The 22,911-nt window shown below is 53.0% G+C and overlaps 2 protein-coding genes across 2 annotated transcripts; both read right to left on the bottom strand.

Moving 5' to 3' along the window:
• Positions 1-266: 266 nt before the first annotated feature.
• On the bottom strand, positions 267-5,647 carry PRNP (prion protein (Kanno blood group)). Its single transcript, XM_069801173.1, has 2 exons — positions 5,524-5,647; positions 267-2,488 (listed from the first exon to the last, which is right to left on the bottom strand). Exon 2 carries the CDS (start codon positions 2,484-2,486, stop codon positions 1,710-1,712), a length of 777 nt encoding a protein of 258 aa, XP_069657274.1. The 5' UTR covers positions 2,487-2,488; positions 5,524-5,647; the 3' UTR covers positions 267-1,709.
• A 9,741-nt stretch (positions 5,648-15,388) lies between these two features.
• LOC138688867 (prominin-2-like) lies at positions 15,389-22,354 on the bottom strand. The gene is given in 24 exon segments (XM_069801362.1): positions 15,389-15,894; positions 16,008-16,114; positions 16,323-16,412; positions 16,568-16,636; positions 16,849-16,929; positions 17,340-17,393; positions 17,505-17,597; positions 17,673-17,744; positions 17,863-18,009; positions 18,133-18,217; positions 18,303-18,394; positions 18,918-19,041; positions 19,402-19,554; positions 19,680-19,839; positions 19,956-20,019; positions 20,106-20,180; positions 20,258-20,457; positions 20,564-20,653; positions 20,739-20,802; positions 21,001-21,121; positions 21,240-21,442; positions 21,566-21,615; positions 21,843-22,083; positions 22,085-22,354. Coding segments are annotated over 24 exon segments (2,703 nt in total). The 5' UTR covers positions 22,289-22,354; the 3' UTR covers positions 15,389-15,830.
• Between the last annotated feature and the right edge of the window lie 557 nt (positions 22,355-22,911).

Genomic DNA, 22,911 nt, shown 5'->3' with positions numbered 1-22,911 from the left:
TGGGGAAAGACTTTCTATGGCCCCAACCAGCTCATTGACTTTATTAGACAGTACTTGTTGGATGGTAGCAATACCATTAGTGGGAGCAGGGGAGGAGAAAAGGTTAACTGAAATTGTGGGTTTTAGGCCAAATTTAGTGCTGAAAGGGAACAAAGGCACCCACAGGCTGGGGAGGCAGGGAGAGACAAGGCAAAAAATGCCACTTCTGTCTGCAGCGCTGCGGGGATGGGCGAGAGCTGTTTGCACGAAGAAGGCTGATGTGCATCTTGGCTTTATCTGTTTTAATTTGTACCAGACGTCGAACACTTAGAAAAGTAACGGAACGGCAAATTTTGTGCATGCACCGTTACAGTTTTACAAAACATTCGTGTATCACAAAGTACGAGTTACCGCAAAGCCCTGCTTTTCCGGTGAATATCCTGAAAGATTTCTTTTCTCGATATTTTTTATACATATATATATATATATATATCTTCATTTAGCTTACACCAATGCGAAAAATCATTTAGGACGGTGTCATTCAGTGCCTTGCAATAAAAATACACAAGAGATATTAAATATAACTCGGGGCAACTGGTTCAGCAAGCGCAACTTTACAGATGCTACAAGTTACACACAACCCAGCATCGACCCAAACACGAGGAGCAAGAGTTTCACCCACCGCTTCCACAAATTACTTGCAAAAGATGTTGTTTTAAGCTCCTCCCATCCCTCAGGCTTGGTTTTCCTGACGCTGTTTGCCGTAACCATCTGATTTAGCTGATTTAAGTCTCTTGCTACGTGTTTGACACTGTCCCCCACCCCCCCCCCCCCGCCCCAAGCATCCTTTTTGCTGTATTTTAACATCCTCTAAATCATGGTGCTGAAGTGTGACCGTGACTTGTCATCTACAGCGCATCCAAAATAGCTTTTTCTCTGGCTGTAACACACCAAGCGTAACCACTTTGGGGTTTTGGGGGGCATTCAGCAGCACTCTTTGCCTTTAGATAGGCTAAGAAAGAGTGAGGCTCAACCAAAAGCAAAGCAGCACGGGGGGTCAACAAAAACCCGGCCGGGGCTTCAGTCTCGCTGCAGGGAAAAAAAAAATCACTTTATTTTTGTGGATTGCTGCAGGAGGTATTTGCAGCATGCAAGGTACAGAGCGGGCAGGTCTGTATGTACAGGAGGCAGGGAGGGTTTTAGGATTAAAGGGTTAAATTCGCAACCTGTCAGCTTGTTGCTTGAAAAACCCATATCTGACCTTCCTAAAACCCCTGTGGGGTATATAGGTGCTCGGGTGCAACGCTGCGGTGTGCCCCGGGGAAAGAGTTTTTGGTGGCAGCGGGACTAAGGGGATTAGGTAAAACCCTGCTTGTTAGCAAAGAGGATTTTCGGAAACGCTCTTGCAGGGATGCCAAGGACTGGCCGAGTTCCTCTCTGCCTCGTCCCTCTCGGGGTGGCCCCGAGGAGGAGGAAGTGGCGAAGGCTATTTTTTTGGGCAACTAGCTCCATCCACTGTCCTGTCATGCCGGGGACGTGTTTGGGGCAGAGAGTGAAATTTTCATCCGTTTGCCTAAACCGGAGCCTCCGGGGAGGTGATGGGGAGCGTCTGTGCCCATGCGCCCCAAGGGCTCTTCACCAAAGATGACCGCAAACAAGAACATGGGGGGTTCATGGGTGTCCCCATGGGGACACGGGTGACATTTCGAAGCCGTGGGATTCGGGGCACGTCAGTGCATGGCGAAGAGGGTGAGGAGGAGGAGGGCGGCGAGGGAGGCATCGGCGAGATGCAGCCGTATGCCGGAGGCCAGGCGGTACTCGCGGTACTGCTGGATGCACATCTCCCGGATCACCTTCGTCACCACCTTGGTCTCCAGCTCTGTCTCCGTTTGGTTCACCGCCGAGCCAGCCTCCGAGGCGTTCTTCTTGGCGGCGGGTCCGATGTTGTATTCGGTCACCGTGATGTTAAAGCAGTCGGCGACGAAGACGTCCTGCGAGACGGGGCTGCTGTAATCCCGGTAGTAAACCTGGTTGGGGTAACGCGCCGAGTTTTCGTTCCACCATCGGTACTCATCGGGGCTGTCGAAGCGATAGTGCATCCCCGACATGACGCGTCCCATGGCGTAGCCCCCCAAACCTCCCACCACGGCGCCCGCCGCTGCTGCCCCGGCCACGTGCTTGAAGTTGGTCTTGGATTTGGGGGGTTTCCATGGCTTTTGGTTGTGGTAGGTTCCTCCGCTGGATGGGTTGTAACCCTGTCCCCAGCCTGGGTTGTGGGGGTACCCGGGGTTGTGGGGGTACCCTGGGTTGTGGGGGTACCCTGGGTTGTGGGGGTAGCCAGGATTTTGGGGGTAGCCGGGTTGGCGGGGGTAGCTGGGCTGGCGGTGGCTCCCCGTTCCCCAGCCTCCTCCACTGGGTTTGCCTTTGCTCTTCTTTGAGAAGGCGACGTCGGTGAAGGCGCCGAGGAACAGGGCCACCAGGCAGCAGGTGACGAGGAGCCTGGCCATGGCTGCGGGACACAAGGACAGGGAGTGTTACGGGCAGAAGGCAGAGACCCCACAGCCCCTGCATCCGTGCTGCCGCGAGCATCACAGGCTTTAGACTCCCTTACTTATGCATCGTATAAAACACATATCCTTTAATCCAGCTGCAGAACAAACAGCTTTGGACTTAAATGCATATTTATCCTTCCCAATCCCCCTTATTTTTATATATATATTTTAAAATATTTTATATATGTATTTTTTTTTAATACACACACACACACGCATATATATATGTATGTATGTATGTATCCCCCACCTCCCCAACAGGTCTTCTGCTAGTAATGGCAATTTTAAGTAGTGGAAGAAAAGCTTTTGGGAAAAATGCTTCACTTGGTTGGGAGGTAAAAATCCACTTACCAAACCTGCTCTATCCAATCAGATTATATAAATGAGATTTCTGCTATGCAAGAATTGATGGCTATGAACAGATTCAGCCCAGACTCAAAGCTTTTGGTTACCCAGGGCTGCAAGGAGGGCAGTGCCTCGCCTTGCCCCGGAGGTTGTTTTTTTCCCAGAGAATAAAATTCAGCATGTTTTGCCCAAGTCCCTGTTGATGTGCAACAGGCCTTAACTGAAGAACAGCATTTTTCTAGTTTAATGTGTTTGCAAATAACTGCTTGCTCAGTGTTTTGCTGCTGGCATCCCAGGGGCATGCCAGGCGTCTCCTACATTAGCTGGTGGGCTGGCAAGCATGCAATCCCATTTTAATGAGCCATTTCTCACCCTGTGTATAATCCAGCATTTGTAATACACATCAGGTCTGCAAATGCTTTGGAAAGACCTTTGGAAAACATCTCGCAAGCTGCAAAATCCCTTCAGATTCCTCCCCGCAACGCCGAGGAGCATTGCATTACTGTGACCCTCGTGTTTAATATGTGAGCCCAGCAATAGCAAAGGTTTTTTCTATCCTGCCCGTGGCTGAGCAATCCCTAAAATTCCCCTGTGCATGCCAGGATGCTGGGGGGGAGGGAGGGCGAAGCATTCCCAGCAAAGCGTGGGTAGGCATTTCACAGCATCCTTGGATGCTTTGGATGTTCTTTCTGGCTCACATTACAGCAAGAAACAATTAAGGTATGGGTCTGGAGTGGGGTTTTTTGCAGCAACTAATGGACCAGCTTCCTTAAGAGTCGGCACTCAGCCCAGAGATTAAGTTCAATGCAGAAAAGAGATGATGGTCTCCCATGAGGTACCGCCCTTAACAGCACAAACAGGCAGAACAAACCCCTGTTTAAGCCAGAAATTCTTCTGTTGCACGTTAGCTGTAGTTTTATGGTCCATAAAAAGCAAATTAATCTCTCCTTGGGTTCAGACACTGATGCTCTTTCTTTCCTCCACCTCCCCCCAAAATCTGGTCTTATATCAGGAAATGTTTGAGTGAAGGTCCTTTAATGTCAGCGTTTTGGCTGGGATGGTTAGCAAGGGGCTTAACTAAAAGAGCAGGGAAGATACAAGAGGCTGTCCTTTGTGATGGGGAGGAAAGCCAGGCTCAGGTTGGCGGCTTGGCGCCGTCTTGTAAAAAAATTGGGTGCAAGACGCCCGCTTTCGAGCAGGTTTGCTGCCTCCCTCGCCCTGCAGCCCCCACCCGCTGGGAGTGAGCAGGGATGAGATCGGGGGGGTTAAAAATAGCTGAAAGACACGGCAAAAACTCAGATGGGCGAACGCTCTTTGGGCACTCAAAAAAAAATAGGGAATAGGGGAAAAAAGCAGCAAATTGGCAAGTATTATTTTTTTTAAGATGTGTGACTCCCCACAGTGAGTTGCAAGGGGGGAAAAAATCAGCCCCTGGATGAAACCAGGTTATGGCAAGGTCCCGGAGGATATTCTGGCCTGGCAGCACCAACCTGTTCCTCTAATTGCCTTCGCAGAGTTGAGCTCTGATAAACAGGGCAAAGGCTTATTTGTGTTTGTGCTACTAATTACCCAGGTCCTCAGGCAGCTGAGATTCACCCTGAATAAATGCGGTCGCTGGCCCAAACCCCCTGCGTGCAATGGGGACCAGGGAGCCGCTTCCTCTGGTTTGGAGCTGCATTTCCTCTGCTTGGAAATAATATTTACGGTGTGATGTAATATTATTATTAGATTATACTATCGAATGGCCTCACAGGTATTTTTTCCTGACTCTTTTTAACTTTCCTCCCCAATTTTCCCTCTCTGCAGGTGAACATAGGCAATGAGAAATTAATTCAGGTGATTTATATCGGAGCAATTTATATCTGCCCTTGTGTTGGAGAACCAGAGGAAACCCGGTGCTCCTTCAGGGCAGAGGGGGAAGTGGAAAATGGAGGATGTGAGGAGCAATCGCAAGCAGCAATTATGTGCGCAGGGCTGGTAAGAAGGCGGCTTCGGTTTGGAGAGGAAAACCAACACCCTGGTGCCAAAATAACTGCAGAAATAACCTTGTTAAGGTGCCTGAGGGCAGAGAAGAAATGAAGGGAGGTGGGGAAGGGGAAGGAGCGATGTGGTGAGGAGGGTGGGAAGATGCTCTGGAATGGGGGTGTCCGGACCCTCCAGGCAATGCTGGGAAAGTCCTGACTCATGGGGGGTGAAAAATCAGGGCTGGGGCTATGGGGAAGGGGGGATGCAGCTGGCAGTTTGCTTTCTCAAAATGCCACCCCTAGTTTTTAGAACACCACCCCCCCCATTTTTTTTAACTCCCCAAATAATGGGGGAGCACAGTCCTGTGCAGCTGGGAGATTTTTGTGGGAAAGAACAAAACCCTCCAGGTAGCTCCTTGGGGTGGGCAGTGGGGGGAAGAAATTTCCCCACCAGCAATAGCTTTGAATCAGCCCTGAGTAAACAAGCGCTGGGCGAGAAGCAGAGCTCTGTCTTTTAAGGAGGACGCTCGCCTTCGGAGCTGGAAATGTGTATTTTTAGGTGGCGATGGTGGGGAGAGGAGGCAGCCCCCTCATCCCCTGTGATGCTGCTCGGTGTTAAAAGCCCCCTCGCCTCTGGCTTTATCCCACCCGAAGCCCCCACGTCCCATTTCCCCGACACTCACCAGCTGGGAGCCCGTTGCTTGCTTGGTTCGGGGTGATTCAGCCTCGGCCGCAGAGCTACGGGGAGGAATAAATAGCGAGAGGGAGGAGCTGGCTTCTGCGCAGCCCAACCCTGCACAGCCTGGCCAGCATGCATCTTCTTTGCCTCGGGAATACTGCAGCCGGCACCCCGCAAAATTTGGGTTGACTCCCCCATCGTCCCTCCCAGCAGATACCGGTGTGGAAGGCAATGCCGGTGACCAAATGGGTGGCTGGAAGATTGCAGCGTTTGGATGGTTTATTCAAGAAATATCGATGGGATCGGCAGGGTTTGGGGCCGGCTTGGAAATCTTGGAAAATTGCAGCACTTGGATGGTTTATTCAAGAAATACCGATGGGATCGGCAGGGTTTGGGGCTTGTCTGGAAATCTCGGGGTCGGGGCTCTAGGAGAGGAAAAGATGCTTTTAGCACTTGCCAGCTGCAGCTCCAAATCCATTATCCTGTGAAATAGGTGCTCTGCACACTGATGGGCAGAAAAATAAAATAGACTCAGACCTACAGGGAAAAGGATGAATCTGTTCCGAGTTTGTCTCGCTCCAAAGGAGTAAAACGCACTCCTGCACAGACCGGTCATGCTTTATGTTGAGGTATTCCGATATTTAATGGGAGGAAATGCCACAGAAGGCAATTAAAAATTATATGGGATGCTAATGGCAAGCTGGGGGTTTTACAGCAGTGTTTTCTGGAGGGCAAGGGTATGTGTGGCTGTAGAGACCTAAAGACCGGGATGGGGAGTTATTCCCATCCTTTAGGGTTAGGATGGGCTATAATAAATGGGTTGAGGCCAGAGCAACCCAGGATGCTTGCATGGTGGTTGGGAGACGCAAATGAAGCTTGAAACTAATTGTATTGAGACCAATTTTGCACAAGCACGCAATATAGCCAAAACCCTCCTGAGGTTTTGCTGCCCGAAATAGCCAGCCCAGGTACAGCCATCCCAGTGATGCTCCCGCCCCTGGACCATAGAGCACATCTGGCCATAAAGAGGATTTTCACCCCGATGCTCCATACGCTTGTTTATCCATCTGCTTGGATTACGTTAAAAAAAAATAATTTTTGTCTGGTAGGGAAATGGGTTGTGCTGGGCGCTTTGGCTGCACTGGGGAGACATGCATATTAATTTCTGGAGGAGAAAATTAAATAACGGGGGCAGGATTAAGGTCAGTGAGCCTGTTGAAGCTCTCTCCTGCAATACACAGGCATATTTATTCCTCCTGTGAAAGCACAGATGGCTCCTGATTCCCTTGCTTTGGTTCAAATACTCTTCAGTGGGCTAGCTGAACAAAGCCAGGAAAAGAAAGAAATACAGACCGGGAATGGGATGGTTGTGGTGAATTCATCCATGGCTTCTAAAAATCAGGATTTTTCCATAATAATATATTTCAGAGGAAGTTCTGGCCTTGTTTGGGGAAATATAGAAACTCTGTCAGATCCCAGCTGCAAATCGAGCAGGAGCAGCCTATTGGCTATTAATTAATTTTTCATTTATTGTGGAAGTTAGCAGTGCTAAAACCACCCAAACCAGTATATCCACAGCATCTATTTAACAGAGCCATGTGCCACATGGTTTCTTTAGCATCTCAGAGAAAAATTTCTCCCGGCAGCAAACCAAGAGCTGCATTGATCTCCGCTGGAGGTTTGGCCCCTCTTCAGCCGCAGCTCAGGCAATGACAGGGGACGGGGAAATAATGGGAGTTAAGTGTGATGGAGGTTCATGCCAGGTTAGAAAGCATTAATGGGATGGGTTTTTCTTGTAACAAATGGAAAACACTGACTTTGGTTTAATGATGAGCTGGCAAAGGACCCGAGTTCATCTGACCCTGCTTCATTGTTTCTCATTGATTTTTTTTTTTTCTTTAATTCATGCAAAACACTTTTATTCACATAAGTCTGGACTGCTTGGAGAATTAGCCACAGCTTGCAAAGGCAGGGTAAGGCATTAAAATAGTTTGTGGGAGACTTACTGGCGTTTGGGGGTAATTTGGTTGGGTTTGGAGGTAGGGATGAAGTCCCACAGCCTGTCCCCATCCCGATGTCACACCCTGGAGCAGGCAAAAATTCTGGGCTCAAGCTCACCCCATCTAAAATCATGCTTAGCTCATCAGGAAACCACTTTAAAGGCTCCAAAGGCAAAAATAAGTGAAAATAAGTGCTGCATTCGGAAGGCTCATGAAATGCATTTTGCAGAACTTGGTTTGTTTTCTGGTCTCACCACAGAATAGTCTCTTTTAAGTAGAACTCCTCTACCTTGGATTTTTCTTGGGAATCAGATGCCTCGGTAATATTTGGTTCCTACCTGGATGAGAACAGAGAAAATGCAATTTGGGGTATAAAGGGGGTGACGGCAGCGCAGGGAAGGAAAGCGCTGGGGTGCTTGCTTCCCAGCCAAAAGGAAAGATGCTGCTCAGTCAGGTTGTTATTTTCCCATGCCAGTGTGTAATTAAAAAATTGAAGCCTTATTAGGGTATTTTGCATTTTCTTTGGTGGCGAGGGCTTCATTGCACGCATGGGGTAAAGCTATGCCAGGGCTTGCAGCCCTGCAGACCCCAGGAAGGGCAGCTCCCTTCTGAGAGGAAAAGACTGTATAAATTTTTAGCCTTTTGCCATGGACAGAAATGGGCCAGGAGGCAAAACTGGCAGGAGCAGGACATTAAATACACACACTTTCAGAGTATCATCAGTTACGCAACCCATGATGGTGGGGAGGGGAAATCCCAGCAGGTTCCTAATCCCGGAGGCACGTAAGGGCACGAGCAACGTGCCAGGAGAGGAACAATTGAGGGGGGAAAAGCAAGCAACCCAAACTTTCCATGCCGCATCTCATGGTGCTTCCAGGAGGGGTTTTCTTTTTGGCCAGATGCAGCTCTGTTGCAAAGCCAAGGAGCGCAAAGCTGGCATGGAAAAAATAGGTCAGTTTATGATTGCTTTAGTAAATGAGACTCATTGCAGCCGTGATGCTGGGGAGGAGTTTGTCCCCACCGCGCTGACCAGCTTTCCTCGCCAGTGATGTCTTTTTGCAACGCGATCTATGGGCAGATGCGACTCACAGGCAACAGGATCCTGCCGGCACCTGCCTGCTGGTGGGAGGCTCCAGTGAGAGACTATTGAAAGGTGGTTTTGGGGGGGGGGAAGCAGCAAATAAGGCAAGTTTTTTTCTTGCTGTGTTTCAAAGACAAAGCTAGATCCTTGAGGAAGCAGATTAGCCAAAGTAATGTAATATGTATTTCTCTTCTGCACGAAGCAGCAACTGAAATATAAAATATCAGAGGTGGTACACACCCTCCTTCTCTTTACTCTTAGACAACTGTCTTAAAAAAGGCTGTAAATGTTCATCCAGCTGATACAATCTGATTAGGAGTGTAATAACCTTTGCTCATGTGCTACCTGCTATTCCAGGCAGGGACACACGTAAGCTTCTTACAGATGGGAGAGACCCGGACCCTCCCTGGCCGCAGGCTGATGCCTTCCCAATGAGGCACTGCTTCTTTAGAAGATAACCTGCATGGGACACAGCTCCCAAAAATGTGCCTTCGACCCCTCCCATGGTTGGTGGCATCACCCAGGTGTGCTAGAAGGGAAAATAATAACCTTTATTAAAAATAAAACCAAATGCCTTTTTTGGACATACTTTTTTTATCCTGGAATAAGCACTGATAGAAGTGCTTTGAAGGGGAGAAAAAAAATAAATCAAGTTTGGGTATATGAGCCTCCCTGCTGCCAGCTGGATTAATTTATGGGAAATGGGAGAAGTAAGTCACTCTTGTTCAAGGAAGATATTTGATGTCCAATTTGGTTTCAGCCCAGCATTTGGTTTAAAAATAACTTGCCCCTGTGCCTTGGGAGCAGCCGCTGTGGGACATGAGGGTTTGTGCCTCTGGGCTGAACAATTCCCTGCTGTGTCCAAGAGAATGAGCAAGGGGAAGAGCTGTAACCCTTTGCAGAAAGGGCTCGTTATGTCCTTTGATATCAATAAATCTCTTGTTTTTCAGACAGACGAGGACAGCCTGGCATTTGTGCTCTTTTAAAACACGATGCCCCTCCGTAAAGCTGCAGGAACAAATACCTTCCCAGCAATACGCTAATCCAGCTTCCTGTAAACTTCCCCAAGCGGTGCAGTACCCACCAGCTGGCTCCTTCACAGGAAAAGCTGAATATCTGTATTTTTTTTTCCTCGCAGCAGGGCTCGTAATATATGACTCACCGGGAGGCTTTCCTTTGCCTCTCTCTCATTTATTTTTAACTTGCAATCCCCTCAGAAGACTTTCCGAGATCAGAGTACCGGCGTAAGCACGTTGCATGACATAACGTGGCTGTGCTGAGGTCACCTTCTTAAAAATAAACCAGGGCACACCCGGGATGGGCAAAGGTGCTCCCATTTTCATCGTTTTTACATCAATCATCCATGCCAGCCTTGGATCCCACTTTGGAGAATTGCTCCTATGTCAGAATGCGTCAGCTGCGTGCCGAGAGCTTGTAGGACCGTGCCAAAATCCTGGCTGATGTATTTAAATGTTGTATTCCCCAAGTGGATCTGCGGGCAGGAGCTGCTGCTTTTGGAGATGTGATGGGTGGAGGGGTAACACTGCAGGCCTTGGGGCTCCCTGAGGACTCCTGGCTGGGTTGTGTTGGGAAAGGGGCAGAAGAAATCAGTTTTCCCAGTGGGAAAAGGGGCTGCGGGGTGAGATGGGGAAAGCTGAACCCCAGGAAGTACAGCCAATTATTTGGTTTTTAATTAAAATAAAAGTCAAGCAATAGACTGAAATAAGGACCAGGTTGGAGATGGAGAAATATTCTTTTTTTCACCCAGGTATATATTTTTCTTATATATATGTAATTTTGGTCCAGGTCTTCACCTTGTTTATTCACGTAAGAATGAATCGAGCTTTTGCACCCCATGACCTGGTTTCTAACTCACATGCTCCACAAGGATGAGATGATTAAACCCAACTCATCACAAAATGGTCATGCAAATCCTCTTAGCTGAGCTGGTGAGTATGTTTCCATCCCGATTTTATCCCTCTCCCTCCACATAAAGGGTTCCCAGGGCCGGGGCTGGCTTTATGTGGTTTCATCCCCTTTTTCTCTGGGCGTAAATGAGAATAAGCAAAGATGAAATGGGCTTGGGAAATGTGTGCCCGTAGGGGAAATCAGGTCGGATTTTTAGCCATTAGGGTTTTTAATCTATTGAAACAGTTTCCCACGTGATGTGCACCCTACCATCCATTTTGGAGCATCTTCCAGCTGGGATGTCAACCCAAGACCACGTGTGGCTTAGTCCAGAGCTTTTCTTTCCCCTAAACCAACAAATTAAAGGCTCTTTATGAAGTTTGTGCTGAGGATCAGGCTGACGTTGTATACAAAAGAGACATTATAGACCAAATATTTAGGCATTATATGCCAAATCTGCTCCATACGTTTCATTCTCTGCCCTTTTATCTTGGAAGGGGAGCTGTTGATGGGAGAAAGCTTTACCATTGCCTGCATGGGAGCAAGAACGAGCCAATAATCACTGTCTGGTGTGAGGAGAAGCCCTGGGAGAGACAAGGCTGCTCTGAAGATGCTCAAGGTGCTCGTGCAGAGTTGTCATGGGCACGATGCTCTCCGTAGTCATCTCCATGGCTACCTCGGCACTGAGCAGAGGGGATGCAAGCGGTGTAAGGAATGGTGTTGTTAGCTTAAATGCTGCACGCTCTCTCTCAGCTGGTGTAAATAAGTAATGCTTGGGATCATCCAAGAGGTTTATCTTCAGGGATGATGGCTGGTTTTTAGCCGGAGCTTGAAGGCAGCTGAGACTGCAAATGTGTTTATTTATGAAAAACAGATTTGTAGCATCTCCCCTAAGGTATTTCTACAGTGGATGCACTGGAGTACAAGTGCATGATGTACTCAGATGAGGCTCAGGTTTTTTTACTTGCCCTTAGCCAATGAGATTGAAAAACCCAGATAATATTCCTGCTTCTGACCCAAGATTATGCTATCGGAATGGCTACCTTAAGAAAAGAAGGCTGTGTATAAATAAGGAAGTTGATTTTTCAGTGGGGTGTGGAGAAGGAAGCATTTTGAAATAAGGTTTTTTCCCCTCAGCTAGCAATTTTTTTGTAAACAACAGCAAAGATTATGCACAATAGGACCATCTGGACCTGAGGTGTGCTAGCTTTAGGGACTGAGCAGAGATGCCAGAGCCGACAACTCCCCTAAAGGATTTCTCCTTAATTTTATCTCCTTAACTTTTCCAAAACAACTCCCAATGCAGTGCAAACACTGTGGCTTGCAGCCTGCATAGAGAAAGCTGGGACAATAAAAGTAATGGTAAATCTGTGCAGAGGGCTTGAATTACAAGGGAAGAAGCCCACAGGCTTTTCAGGGTTCGGGGGTGCTGCAATCTCTGTGGTACCAAGAGCAAAAAAACCAGAGGTGTCAAGTACAGGCTGCAAAGCATTTTATCTATCAATGCTTCGAGGGGATGGAGGTTAATAATTCATAAGACGATGAACATAAAACCTTGCTATGAGCCCACGTGCGGGACCAGCACCAGACGACAAACCCCAGCTTGGGCAATGGCGTTTTGCTCCAGTGACAGGCAAAGAGATTTTTTTTTTTTGTCTCTACAATTATCCCTAAAGCTGCGGCTCATTAAACTATACAACCCTAACGTGCCCTTTGCCCAGACGCTCCAGTGACCTTGGCCCCGGGCTTGTTTTTCAGTGCATTTCTCAGCAAGTCCAGCAAGGCTCTAGGGACGGAATAATGATCAAAATACAGAAACCAGAGGAAATCAGTTTTGCATTTGCAGCGGCACATCAGGACACGCTGTTTATCCTGAGCCAGAGTGGACCAGGCAAATCTTTCACACTGGGCTCAGTGCAAGGAGGCTTCCTGCAAGCAAAGCCCCATCCACAGCCATTAAATAGCAAATAATAATGAGCACTAATAATACAACGCATTTTATTTTTCCCAGGGTGTTTTATTGTCCATATTCTGGCCTGAAACATCTGTCCCGTCCAAAATATTTTTGTGGTATCAATAATCCAAGGAGCTTGTCATGTTAAAAATAAAGGAAGCTGGAGCAAAGCCTCTGGGACTTGATTTCTCACAAAGTGTAGCCTGTTTGGGAGCTTGGGTTATTCTGCTAAGGATTCATTAGGTAATCTGTTGCTCAAAAAAAAAGGAAAGTTTGACAAAATTACATCGACTCCTTGGCTGAGATGAAATGAAATAAAGCTGAGAACTGGTGTCTTACTGCTCCCTCACTAATCATTGGAGCTCTCCTGCACAAATAGCTTTAAAATGAACGTTTTGGGGACTGGGATGGGAATGAAGTTTTGAACTGCTCTTCACAGCAGCTGTTTTGTATTTAAGCTTTCTGAGTTGTTTTCAGAGAATGATGAGAAAAGCAGATGGAGGAGATTGCAGATCCTTTTTCTGGAGAAAAAAGGGGGTTGGCATCCCTTGAAAAATGGGGAGAGAAAAAAAGAAAGGAAATGAAATAACAATAGTAAACCTGGATACTATTTTAATTCCAGAAACAGGCTGATTCTGGCAGAATTGGCTGCTAATACTTTTCCTGCATTTCTCCTTAGTTCTGCTAATAGAGAAGAACAACTTATGTCTTGAAATAGGTATTGGTGGGGAACTGCACCTGGGCTCAGCAGAGCTCCTGGCTCTCCACCACAGACCCAACCCAGCAAGGGAGAGCTGACAATTCCACTGCCCTCCAGCCCTTTGAATTATTGATCTTGTATGTATTAATTATAGACACTTCTCGAGGTCAGTAGGTAGAGCATGAGGAAGGTGTGCCGGGTCAGGTGTCACAGGAGTTGAATTTCAAGAGAGGAGGATTTAAGAAGGGAAGTGGTTTAATCAACACCAGTTTAGGTAAGTCCTTATAAGCGCACAGAACACGGATCCCAGACAAACTGATACACCCACTTCTTGTAAAAAAAACCAAAACCACATCCAGGAGCTGGAAATGAGCTAATTTCAGTCTTTAATTTACCAATACAAGTAATCAAGCAGAGGGAAGGTGTGTCAGCCTATGAGAGGGGGTCCCTTTGGGGAGGGATTGGAGATAATCATAAACCATGACCTTGCTTTGGGTGAGGAATCATTATCCAGCTTGTCCTCATTTTTGGTTTGGTTTTTTTTTTTTCCTAAAAACTAAAGTGCCCTTCAATTGGTTTAGGACAATTTTCAGGATTATTTGTTGGTGGTTTACTACTAACTCAGAGATGCAACTGCTCACATTTTTAATCCATCTACCTCCCAGGCAGGGAACAGAGATATTGCAGTGGTGACCATGTGCGTGTATAAAACACGTCTATTTGGGGGTGAATTCCTCTGTTATTCATTACTTACCTCTGTGCTTAGCTGCTATTTATTGTGACCCAGCTACAAGAAATAACTTTAGGAAGAAGAGCCAGCTGAATCCAGCTTGTTTGTTTGCAAACCTGTATAATTTTTCAATCAATGGATCAGCTAAACAAATATTACTGCATTTATATCACTTACTGTTTAAGTAGATAATCCCTTTGCTCTTCTGCACTACATAGCGGGTATTATTTCATTTAAAATGTAGTACTACTGTTGAGAGTGTGCTATAAAAATGAGGCAGACCTTTCCCTTGTAATTATCTCAGAATTTCGTGACTATAAGCCTTCAAAATATACCCAGCTGGGAGCAGAAGAGTCATGGATGTATTTTCTGATTGACTCCCAGGTACCAACCTCGCTTCTGCACACCCCTGTCTTTCCCCACCGCCAACCTTTCTCTGACCACAAACCACTCCATTTTAAAGCTGATTTTTGCAGATGACACCACTGGAGCGTTTCCAGATGGGCTGAGGATAACCCTGGGCATGGGGGTTCCTGCAGAAATCCTCCTTTGGGCTTCAGCTCCCCAAATCTCTTTTGCAAAAAGCCTTTGCAATGCTGACCTCTGCAGGCAAAGACTGCATAAAACCAGCTGTCTCTAGGCAGCAATAACTTAAATAATGCATTAAGCAGGTGTCTTACACATTATTGCTGGCTGTGGGTAGCAATAGCCTTTTAATAATGCATAAAAATGAGGCATTTCTCTGTCGGTTAGCAAACAGAGAGTATTTCAGTGAGGGAAATACTGGGAAATCCTCATTCGCTTGGAAAGGGCTGATCTGCTAACTCCTATAGAGATTTTATAAATGATTTGCTGGTTGGACAAAGCGCTTTGAAATCAGGGAATGAAGGATATGAATGAAAAGCAAGCATTTCACACCGTAAAGCCATCGATGCTATAAACTGGGAGCCAAGGGTCCTGAGTGGGCTTCCTTGGGGGGGAGCCAGAAACTACCTGCAACTTTGCCCCCAAGATACCCACCCCCTCTAATTAAGCTCTAATTAGCAGCACCCTGAGGGCCAGGGGGGGATGTCCCCAGGCCCTGCGGTGGGAGCGGGGTTATGTGTGCTGGGTCTCGGGGGGGGCTGGAAATGGGTGTCCTGTGGCCCTGGACCCCCGTAGCCAGACCCAGGCCCAGCCGCCTCCTCGGGGCCTGGCCTCAGAGCTCCCCCAGGCCCTGGGGCTCCCCCCGCCATGGCTTCCCCTCAGCCCCAGCAGCCATGGAGCCCTCCCAGCCCCGGCGAAGCCCCTCAGCCATCACCCCGGGGTCTTCCCCTCTGCCTCCTCAGCCACCCCCCCCACCCGAGACCCCTCGGCCAGTGACCTTGTCCCCGGCCTGGTCTGGCCATGAGGATGGGTCGGGCCAGGTCTGCTCCCCCCCAGCCCAGGGTCTGAACGGGTTCCCTGTGGAAAAATGGGGGAGATGGTGGGCGTGAAACAAAGCAGGCGACGGTGGGTTCGGCTGGGAAGGACTTTAATGTGCCCGCTGCCCGGAGGTCCCGGGTGTGGGGAAGCATCATGGGGCAGCAGGCGGGCGTTCTTCCCTGCGGGGGGGGGGGTCTGCGAGGGGTATGCCGGCGGTTAGCGAGAGCTGCATGGAGCCTTCTCCCGTGCCCTGGGTCAGCCGGGCTGTGGGAGCGTCCCTGACGGGTGCTCAGACCCCGAAGATGGCTGAGGAAGAGACGCCGGAGGGACCCAGAGCCGCACAGAGCGCGTAGACGAGCGCCCTGCACCTGGGAAGGAAGCTCAGACCCTGAAGGACACCGAGGAAGAGACATCGGAGGGACCCGGAGCCCTGTCGGACGTCGGAGGGACCCGGAGCTCTGCAGCGCTTGGGCATGAGTTTGATGGGAGCTCCTGGGGCGTGGGGTACGCCACTGCACCCGGCAGACCCCTGTCCTAGAGCTTGAGTGCCGTGACACGGGGGATGTGGAAGGGACAGGTCTCCTCTGAACCTGTAGAGCTGCAGGAGGAGAAGGAGACAATATCAGGAGGTCAAGGAGCAGCCCACATCTCCGCTCCCCGAGTCCTCCCGCCCCAGGCAGCCCGCTGGCCCGTGCCATGCCTGCCACTTACATGAGCCGGTTGCGGATGGGGCGAAAGTGTTTGGTGAGCCTGACGGCGAAGATGATGTTGGGGATGAGGAAGAAGGTGCAGCATCCCAGGCTGAACCAGAAAGCGTTCTGCAAGGAGAGAGCACGGGGGTCCCTACTGAGCTGCATGAGGCAGCCCCCAGGCTCTAGAAGGGTTTGGGGAGCCTTGCGGTGGCTGGTTCTGGTGGTGGTGGGGTGTTAGGGCTGCTGTCGGCCCCGGCTGCCCCAAACTCGTGCTCATTAGCACCATGCAGGTCCCCACCAGACCTCTGTGGAGGGACGGGGATGGGATCCTTACCCAGGGGTCAGCAATGCGGTCACACAGGATCACCCGCCCGTTGTCCAGGGCCGTGGCAAGTGGCTGGCATGAAGCCACATCCTCCCTCAGCTGGAACAAGAAGCGGAGACAGGGTGTAAATCCGCTCCTGGCTCAGGGGGATGCATTTTGCTACCTCCTGCCTTGGCTCGGCGAGGGGCTTGCATGCAGCATCTGTTGGGGCTCCTGGCCCCAAAGAACCCCCTGCAGCAAAGGCAAGCACCTACCGTCTGCCCGACCCAGTTCAGGTACTGTGCGAAGTACCGCAGCTCCTTTCTCGTGAAGCAGCCAATCTCCTGGGCAGAGAAAGGTAGCATGTAGGGCAGGCGCCGTGCTTCCCAGCCCAGCTCCAGCCCCACTCCAACCAGCTCTGGGCTAATGTCAGGCTTGAAAATGAGGGCTGGAGGCTTCAGGTGCCCTTTCCGCTCTGCAGCACCCCATTCGCACTCTTTCTTTCTGGCTGTGGGGAATTTTGTACCCCCCAAGGGCTAATCCAGTCCCAGTTTACCTGCCGGAGGATCTGCTGGGCTTGCACAGGCAGCCGGGCTTCCACTGAGGCTATGGTGGCCAGTGTCGTCTTCACCCGCTCCTGGGGAACCACGGGAAGGGCAGAGCATCCTTAGAGCACCAAGCAGCAGGACAGGTGCCCTAAGGACGTTGGGAGCAGGGCGTGCAGTGGCACGCACATGCCGAGCTTCTAATTGGGTCTGATTGCTGGAGAGCAGGGAAAAGGGCACCAGCCCTGAGCAGAGAAACCTCCTTGTAGGGAGCAGGTGAGATTAAACAACATGGGACAGGTCTGCCGGGGATGCTGAAATGCTGTGAGCGCTGCAGGGAGATTTCTGATTTGCAGCAGCAAATCTAAAGGAGACCAATCCTCCCTGAGTGGCATTTTTCCTGGCTCTCCCATCACCCTGTAAATGGCTTTTTGGGGCACTGACAGGCAGGACCCATAGGGCACCACATATTTTTCGGAGCTGGAAGAAACCACGCAATTACCTGGAGGTGTGGTGCCAAGCGGGAGAGGAAGTGGACGCTTTCCCCCAGCTTTGCCTGCAGGACAGGGAGGTGAGAAGGGTGCAAAAGGCCCATCACCCCTTTTACGGGGACATCACCGGGAAAACGCCGGCAGCACCGCGAGCCACCAGCCCGGCATGGACTCACCACCAAAGCCTCCTGCGATTGTACTGTGGAGTTTTGCATCTGCCACAGGGCCCGGGCCTCGGTGGCCAGCCGCCCCGCCACCGTGCCATTCCTCTGCAGGGGGACAGCAGGGTGAGGATGTCCCCATGGGCACGCAGGCAGCCCCTACCGCCCGCCCCCGCTGCTCACCTGCATTTTCTGCAGCCCCTCGAGGCTCCTTGCCAAGCCAGGGAGGCTGGTCTGCACCACGGGGTTTTTCATCTGGGGGAAGGTGGAGTTGGCAGCTGCCCAAAATCCAACCCTGGAAGCCAGTTCTGGAGTGGCTGGGCCACATCCTGCCTGCTGCAGCAGGTCCAGCTCCCCGTGAGCATTCCCTCACCTCCTCTTGGAAGCGCCCATAGTCCACTTCATCCATGCCGCTGCGGGCAAAGGTCTCCAGGTCCTGCCTGCCCTCGCTGCGGAGGAGCCGCACATCGCCCAAGCGTGCCGTGAAGTCGCCCAGGCGTTTTTGGAAATCGGCTGTGTACTGCAGGGGCGAGACGTGGGGGATGCTGCAGGGTTGGGCCAGGCACCTCCATCCCAGTAACCCCACTAAAGCTTGTGCATCCCCATGCTGTTACCAGAAGCTCTGGCTGGAGCCAGCCCTCACCTTGGGGGTTTTTAGATGCTCATCCAGGTCGTAGGACCTGTCGAGCTGCAGCACCTCCCACAGCCCCGCGCCGCTCTTGCACTCCCTGCAAGGTAAAGGGACGTTGGCAGCGTGACCCCAAATTAGCCCTCTGATGTATAGGGGCAGAGGTGGGCTCCTGCAGCACCCACCGGTACGTGGCGCTGAGGTTGGAGTCCCTCCTGAGGTTGAGTTGACGGGTGAGGTTCATGGATGGAGGCAGGTTCCCGGGGGTGTCGATGAACTGGGCCAAATGGGAGGAAAAAGAGGGTCGGTGTCAGGCGCGGGCATTCCCAGCAATGATTCTGGGGGTCCTCTGCCCTCGCAGGTGTGTCCTGGGGTACCCTATACCAGCCAGAGTTAATCTTGCCTTTATTTGTACAATCCCCATTGCAGAGCCTCGCCAGGCGGCGTTCGGAGGGAAAGCGGTGGACAGCCCTGTGCAGAGACCAGCCTGTGTGTGCACAGCCATGGGACGAACCCTGATCCCAATCCCGATCCCTCTTTCAGCCCCATTGCAGCATGCACCCCAAGGATCCCCAAACGACCAGAGGACGGGGGTCGCATCATCACCTCGCAACTTAACAGCACAAGGGCAATTCCCTGCTGCTGATGCAAATCCAAGGACCTAATCCTAAACTTAATCTTCTGGTTTAGGATGGGGCTTTTCTGGATGGGTTTAGGGGGAGGACACAGAGGGTTTGGAGGCATTTTGGTGCACGCAAGGAGAGATTTATGGGGCAATGGGTGGATGCGTGGCCGCCCACCTTATAAATCTCCTGGTTGACCCAGTTCCTGCAAACCAGCGTCTGGATGTTGCCCCCAACCAGGAAGGTGGCGAAAACCAGGAGGATGAGGAGCCAGGAGAACAGGAAAGCCAGGCCCACGCCGCTGAAAGAGGGAGAGGAGACGCCGGCGGCGGCTTTGCAGACCCGAGCGGGCAGAAAGGCTTGTGAGGACGTGCCCGGCCGGCTGCAGCCCTGCGGCTCCCTCCCGCGCCCGGGCACGCCAGCCTGCCTGGGAAGGGCCCGCGGGAGTGGGGTGTGCCGGGCAGCGGGGCCGGGGCGCGGGAGCTGCCGGCTCCCAGGGAGGAGCAGCTTCTCCCAAACCCGCCGGCGCAGGCGGTGGCTTCAAAAGCCTTTCCACTCGGCCGGCTCCGGGTCCCTCCCTTGGCTTTGCCCCTCTATTTTTTGGGGGGGTGGGAGGGGTGAGATGGCAACAGCCCCCTCCAGTACCCAGAAAGTTGCTTACACCAGGAGAAACTTGGCGCCGGCTTCTCCTCGGCACTCGTAGTCGCTTGGGTCCTCCCGCTTGGAGAGCCCGTATGCCCCCAGGGCCATCCCTGTCACGTTGCAGGCCAGGATGAGGAGGATGATGGAGCACAGCACTGTGCCCGCGATCCACCTGGCGGAAAGAGCAGCAGGGCACAGCCTCGAGATATGGGGCTGATGCACCAGCTAGGGCTCGGGGGGGGCTCAGCACCCATCTCTGCTGTACCCCCTGCACCCCTTCATGCTCCCCAGTGTCACCTGTACCGCTCGAAGCGCTCCACCTCCCGGAGGTACGGCTGGCTCCTGTCCTCTGCCTTCACCAGGGCTTCGCTGACGGGCCTCGTGTAGTCGGGGAGGGGGAAGGCATCGGCGATGGACTGCACCTTCTCTGTCATGCGGGCCATCTCGTCCCGCAGATCTGCGGGGCCAAGGCCATGCTGGAGCGGTGGATGGTCCCCACGGTCCACCCTATGTCCCCAAACTGGGATTTGCCCCACAGAGGGTGTCCCTGCTCAGCCTGGCCGTCCCACTCACCCTGGATGACTTGCGCCATCCTCTCCACGGCCAGCTCTGGGATGGAGTTGAAGGTGCCATTGCCCTGTGAGGAAAGAGGGGGTGCTGAGCGGCTCGGCCGGGGCTGCCCGTGAGTGCCGGACCCCCCTGCTTCATCCCGACCCCACCAACCTGGCGAATCATCTCCGCAAAGTCACTTCGGGGCAGACCAGCCAGCGCCTTCAAAACCTTCTCCACCGATGGCACCTTGGAGTAGAAGAAGTAACCCATGAGCCTCGGGGCTACCGGAGGGGTGATGGTGGGGGACCAGCACCCCGTCCCACCTTGCCGTAGTCGGCGCCCAGCTCCAGGCTCTGTGCCCTGCCCAGGACGCTGGCGCAGGAGGTGCAGCGCGGGTCGTCCAGCAACGCGACCACGCGCCGACGCCGTTCCCGCAGCGCCGGCTCCAGCTCAGCCCGCGCTGCTGCCAGCGCCCGCACTGTCTTGTCGAGAATCTGTAAATGGTGCAGCGAGGTCTGTAGGTCTTAAAGAGAAAGCCCAGGGCTAGTTCACGCTGCTCCGCTTGGCCGCCCCGGCTCTCCAGCGAGGCTTTGGCACTGGCCCCCAGGGAGAGCCGCGCTCGGCCGTACCTCCAGCCCTGTCCTGCAGGTCTGCCAGTGCTGCGTAGGTCATCGCCTTCAGCTGTGCATGGATGGAGAGCCCCACGCTCCGGCTGAGCCCTGCAAGGCATCGGGCACCCTGTCAGCATTTCATCCCGGTGGGAAGCTCAGGTGGGTGCCCACCAGTGCCCGGTGCGGCACTTACCACCCAGGTCGGAGATTATCTGCTGTCGAGGCACCTCGAACTGGTCTACCACCATCTGCACCCCCTGCCAGAAGAGAGGAGATGATTGGCCGGGGGTAGCAGCCGCCGGGAGGGGAGGAAGCCCCACATTGCCATTCAAAATACACTTTTAATGCGCATTTTAATGCACCACCTCCTCTCGCCTCCCAGACTACTCCATGAAGGAAACGCGGCCACCCCTGGGCTGCACCCCACGCCGGGGGGAAGCTGGTGGAGGACCCACCTGGGGGACGTTGGCGATGTGCTGCCGCAGGGTGCGCAGGGTGGTCGGCACGGCCCCCAGCCCCGGCTCCATCTGCCCCTTCACCCGCTGGCTGGTGACGAAGGCACAGATGACGCTGGTCCTGCCGGGGACGAGCAGGCGGTGATGGGGCAGCCCGGCAGAGCCTCCCGGACACATAGAACACGGTTCCCTGCCCCGGGGTGAGGGGGCCAGTTCACAGGGTGCTTTGGGGGACTCACAGGATGACGAGGGAGGTGAGGGACAGGCAGGCCAGCAGGCAGTGGCGACGGCAGCCCAGCGAGCGCCGGTGGGCACGCAGGCGGCCCCCGCACCGCCGGCGGCTCCGGCAGTAGCAGAAGCACATCCCGGCCACTGGCACAGCCACGGTGAAGAGCAGAGCCACCGCGGCGCAGATGACATAACCCAGCTCATACTGCACCACCTATGTGATGGGAGAGCCCGGTTGGCACCAATGCACCCAGCTTGGGGTTCCGCATGTGCCCAGGTGCCCCATCCCGGGTGGATGCCATCCCCGTGGGATTCCCCACCCCACGTCCTGGCTCACCTGCAATGTCTGCACCGAGCCGGGGTCGTTCAGGGCCGCCCTGAGCAGCTCTGCAAAAGAAACCGCGGTACCGGTAAAAGAGGTCCCACTTGATGCGTGCCCAGCCCTCCCCAGGCAGCGAGGCCGGGATGGAGTCAGCATCCCCCTCCGTGAAGTGGCTCAGACCCCCCGGAGCAGCTCTGGACACAGGGATTGCAGCCGGCTCCAGGTATTGCAAAACCCCGGTGGTCTTGGGACCCGTGGCACTGGGGTCCTGGCTCCCCAGCTTGGGGCTCACCTGTGGGCAGGGGGTTTTGCTGGATGAGGTCCAGGCAGCGCCGGACGAGGCCGTAGAAAGGATCAAGCGAGCTGGGTACCCGGTGCAGCGCCGGCACCCGAATCTCGGCATGCCTGTCGGTGAAGCGGAGGACACCGCCGGGGCTGGCAAGGTGGCACTGCTGGGTGCTGGCAGGACGCAGCAGCACCCAAGCCAGCAGCAACCCAGCTGCCCGCATGGCTTTGGTGGTGGGGAGAGAGCCGAGGGGGCTCTGTCAGCCGGTGAGCGGGCAGAGGGGCATGCCCGGCCCCAGATGGCTCTCTCCGACTCGGCTCGCTGCTCCGGGAAACCTGCCTGACGGGTCGGCTGCCGCGCAGAGCCCAGACGCTGCCGTGGCTTGTTCCCCCGACGGGCTCCCTGGGGCGGCTGGGCTTGGCGGGGCTGCGTGGAGGCGTCTCCCAAATCATCCCAGGCCTGTTTCGCAACCCCTGGCATCCCTGAGTCACCGCTGCGGGATCCCCACAGTCAAGGCCGTTCCCAAAACGGGTGGCAAAGCCCCTCCAGGATTTTGGGGAGAGGGCCAGGTGGCGATGAACCCCCTGTTCTTGGGCTGGAGGGTGCTCGTCCCCACCGCAGCCACCTTGGAAGGAGGGATCTGGGATTTGGACATCACTTGGGGAGTGGAAAAGCCCTTGCAGATGGATCCACGTCCACAGACAGGGTCCATGCAGAGCAGGATCACCCTTTGCAAAAGCATCCTGACACTCAGGGTAGCAATGGGCTGGGAAGAAGGGAAAACAGGGGGGACACATGGAGAGGCACAGCAAGCCCTGGCTAGCAATGTCCGCTTGTCAGCCAGGTGTGAGATAAGTTTTCTGTGCTCAGCCGGTCCCTGCCTCACACCCTGAGGCAGCCGCGGCTCCTTCCCAGAGCAGGATCCTGCTCGCCAGCATGGGCTGAGCACTAATTACAGGGTTGGCTGGAAACGAGGGAGGTTCAACCTGATTTCCCTGGTGCAGAGGGAGCAGCCCCCGTGTGCCCAGACAGCCGCGGGGCACCCTGAGAGGTGGGCCCCCTGCTCAGCCGGGCG

The sequence above is a fragment of the Haliaeetus albicilla genome, chromosome 13 (assembly GCF_947461875.1).
Source record: "Haliaeetus albicilla chromosome 13, bHalAlb1.1, whole genome shotgun sequence".
NCBI lineage: Eukaryota > Metazoa > Chordata > Aves > Accipitriformes > Accipitridae > Haliaeetus > Haliaeetus albicilla.
The sequence above is the reverse complement of the archived record's forward strand: the minus strand, read 5'-3'. Positions and strand labels throughout refer to the sequence as shown.

Excerpts from the sequence above, each read along its gene's own strand:
- PRNP (XM_069801173.1), bottom strand. The coding sequence starts at position 2,486 with ATGGCCAGGCTCCTCGTCACCTGCTGCCTGGTGGCCCTGTTCCTCGGC.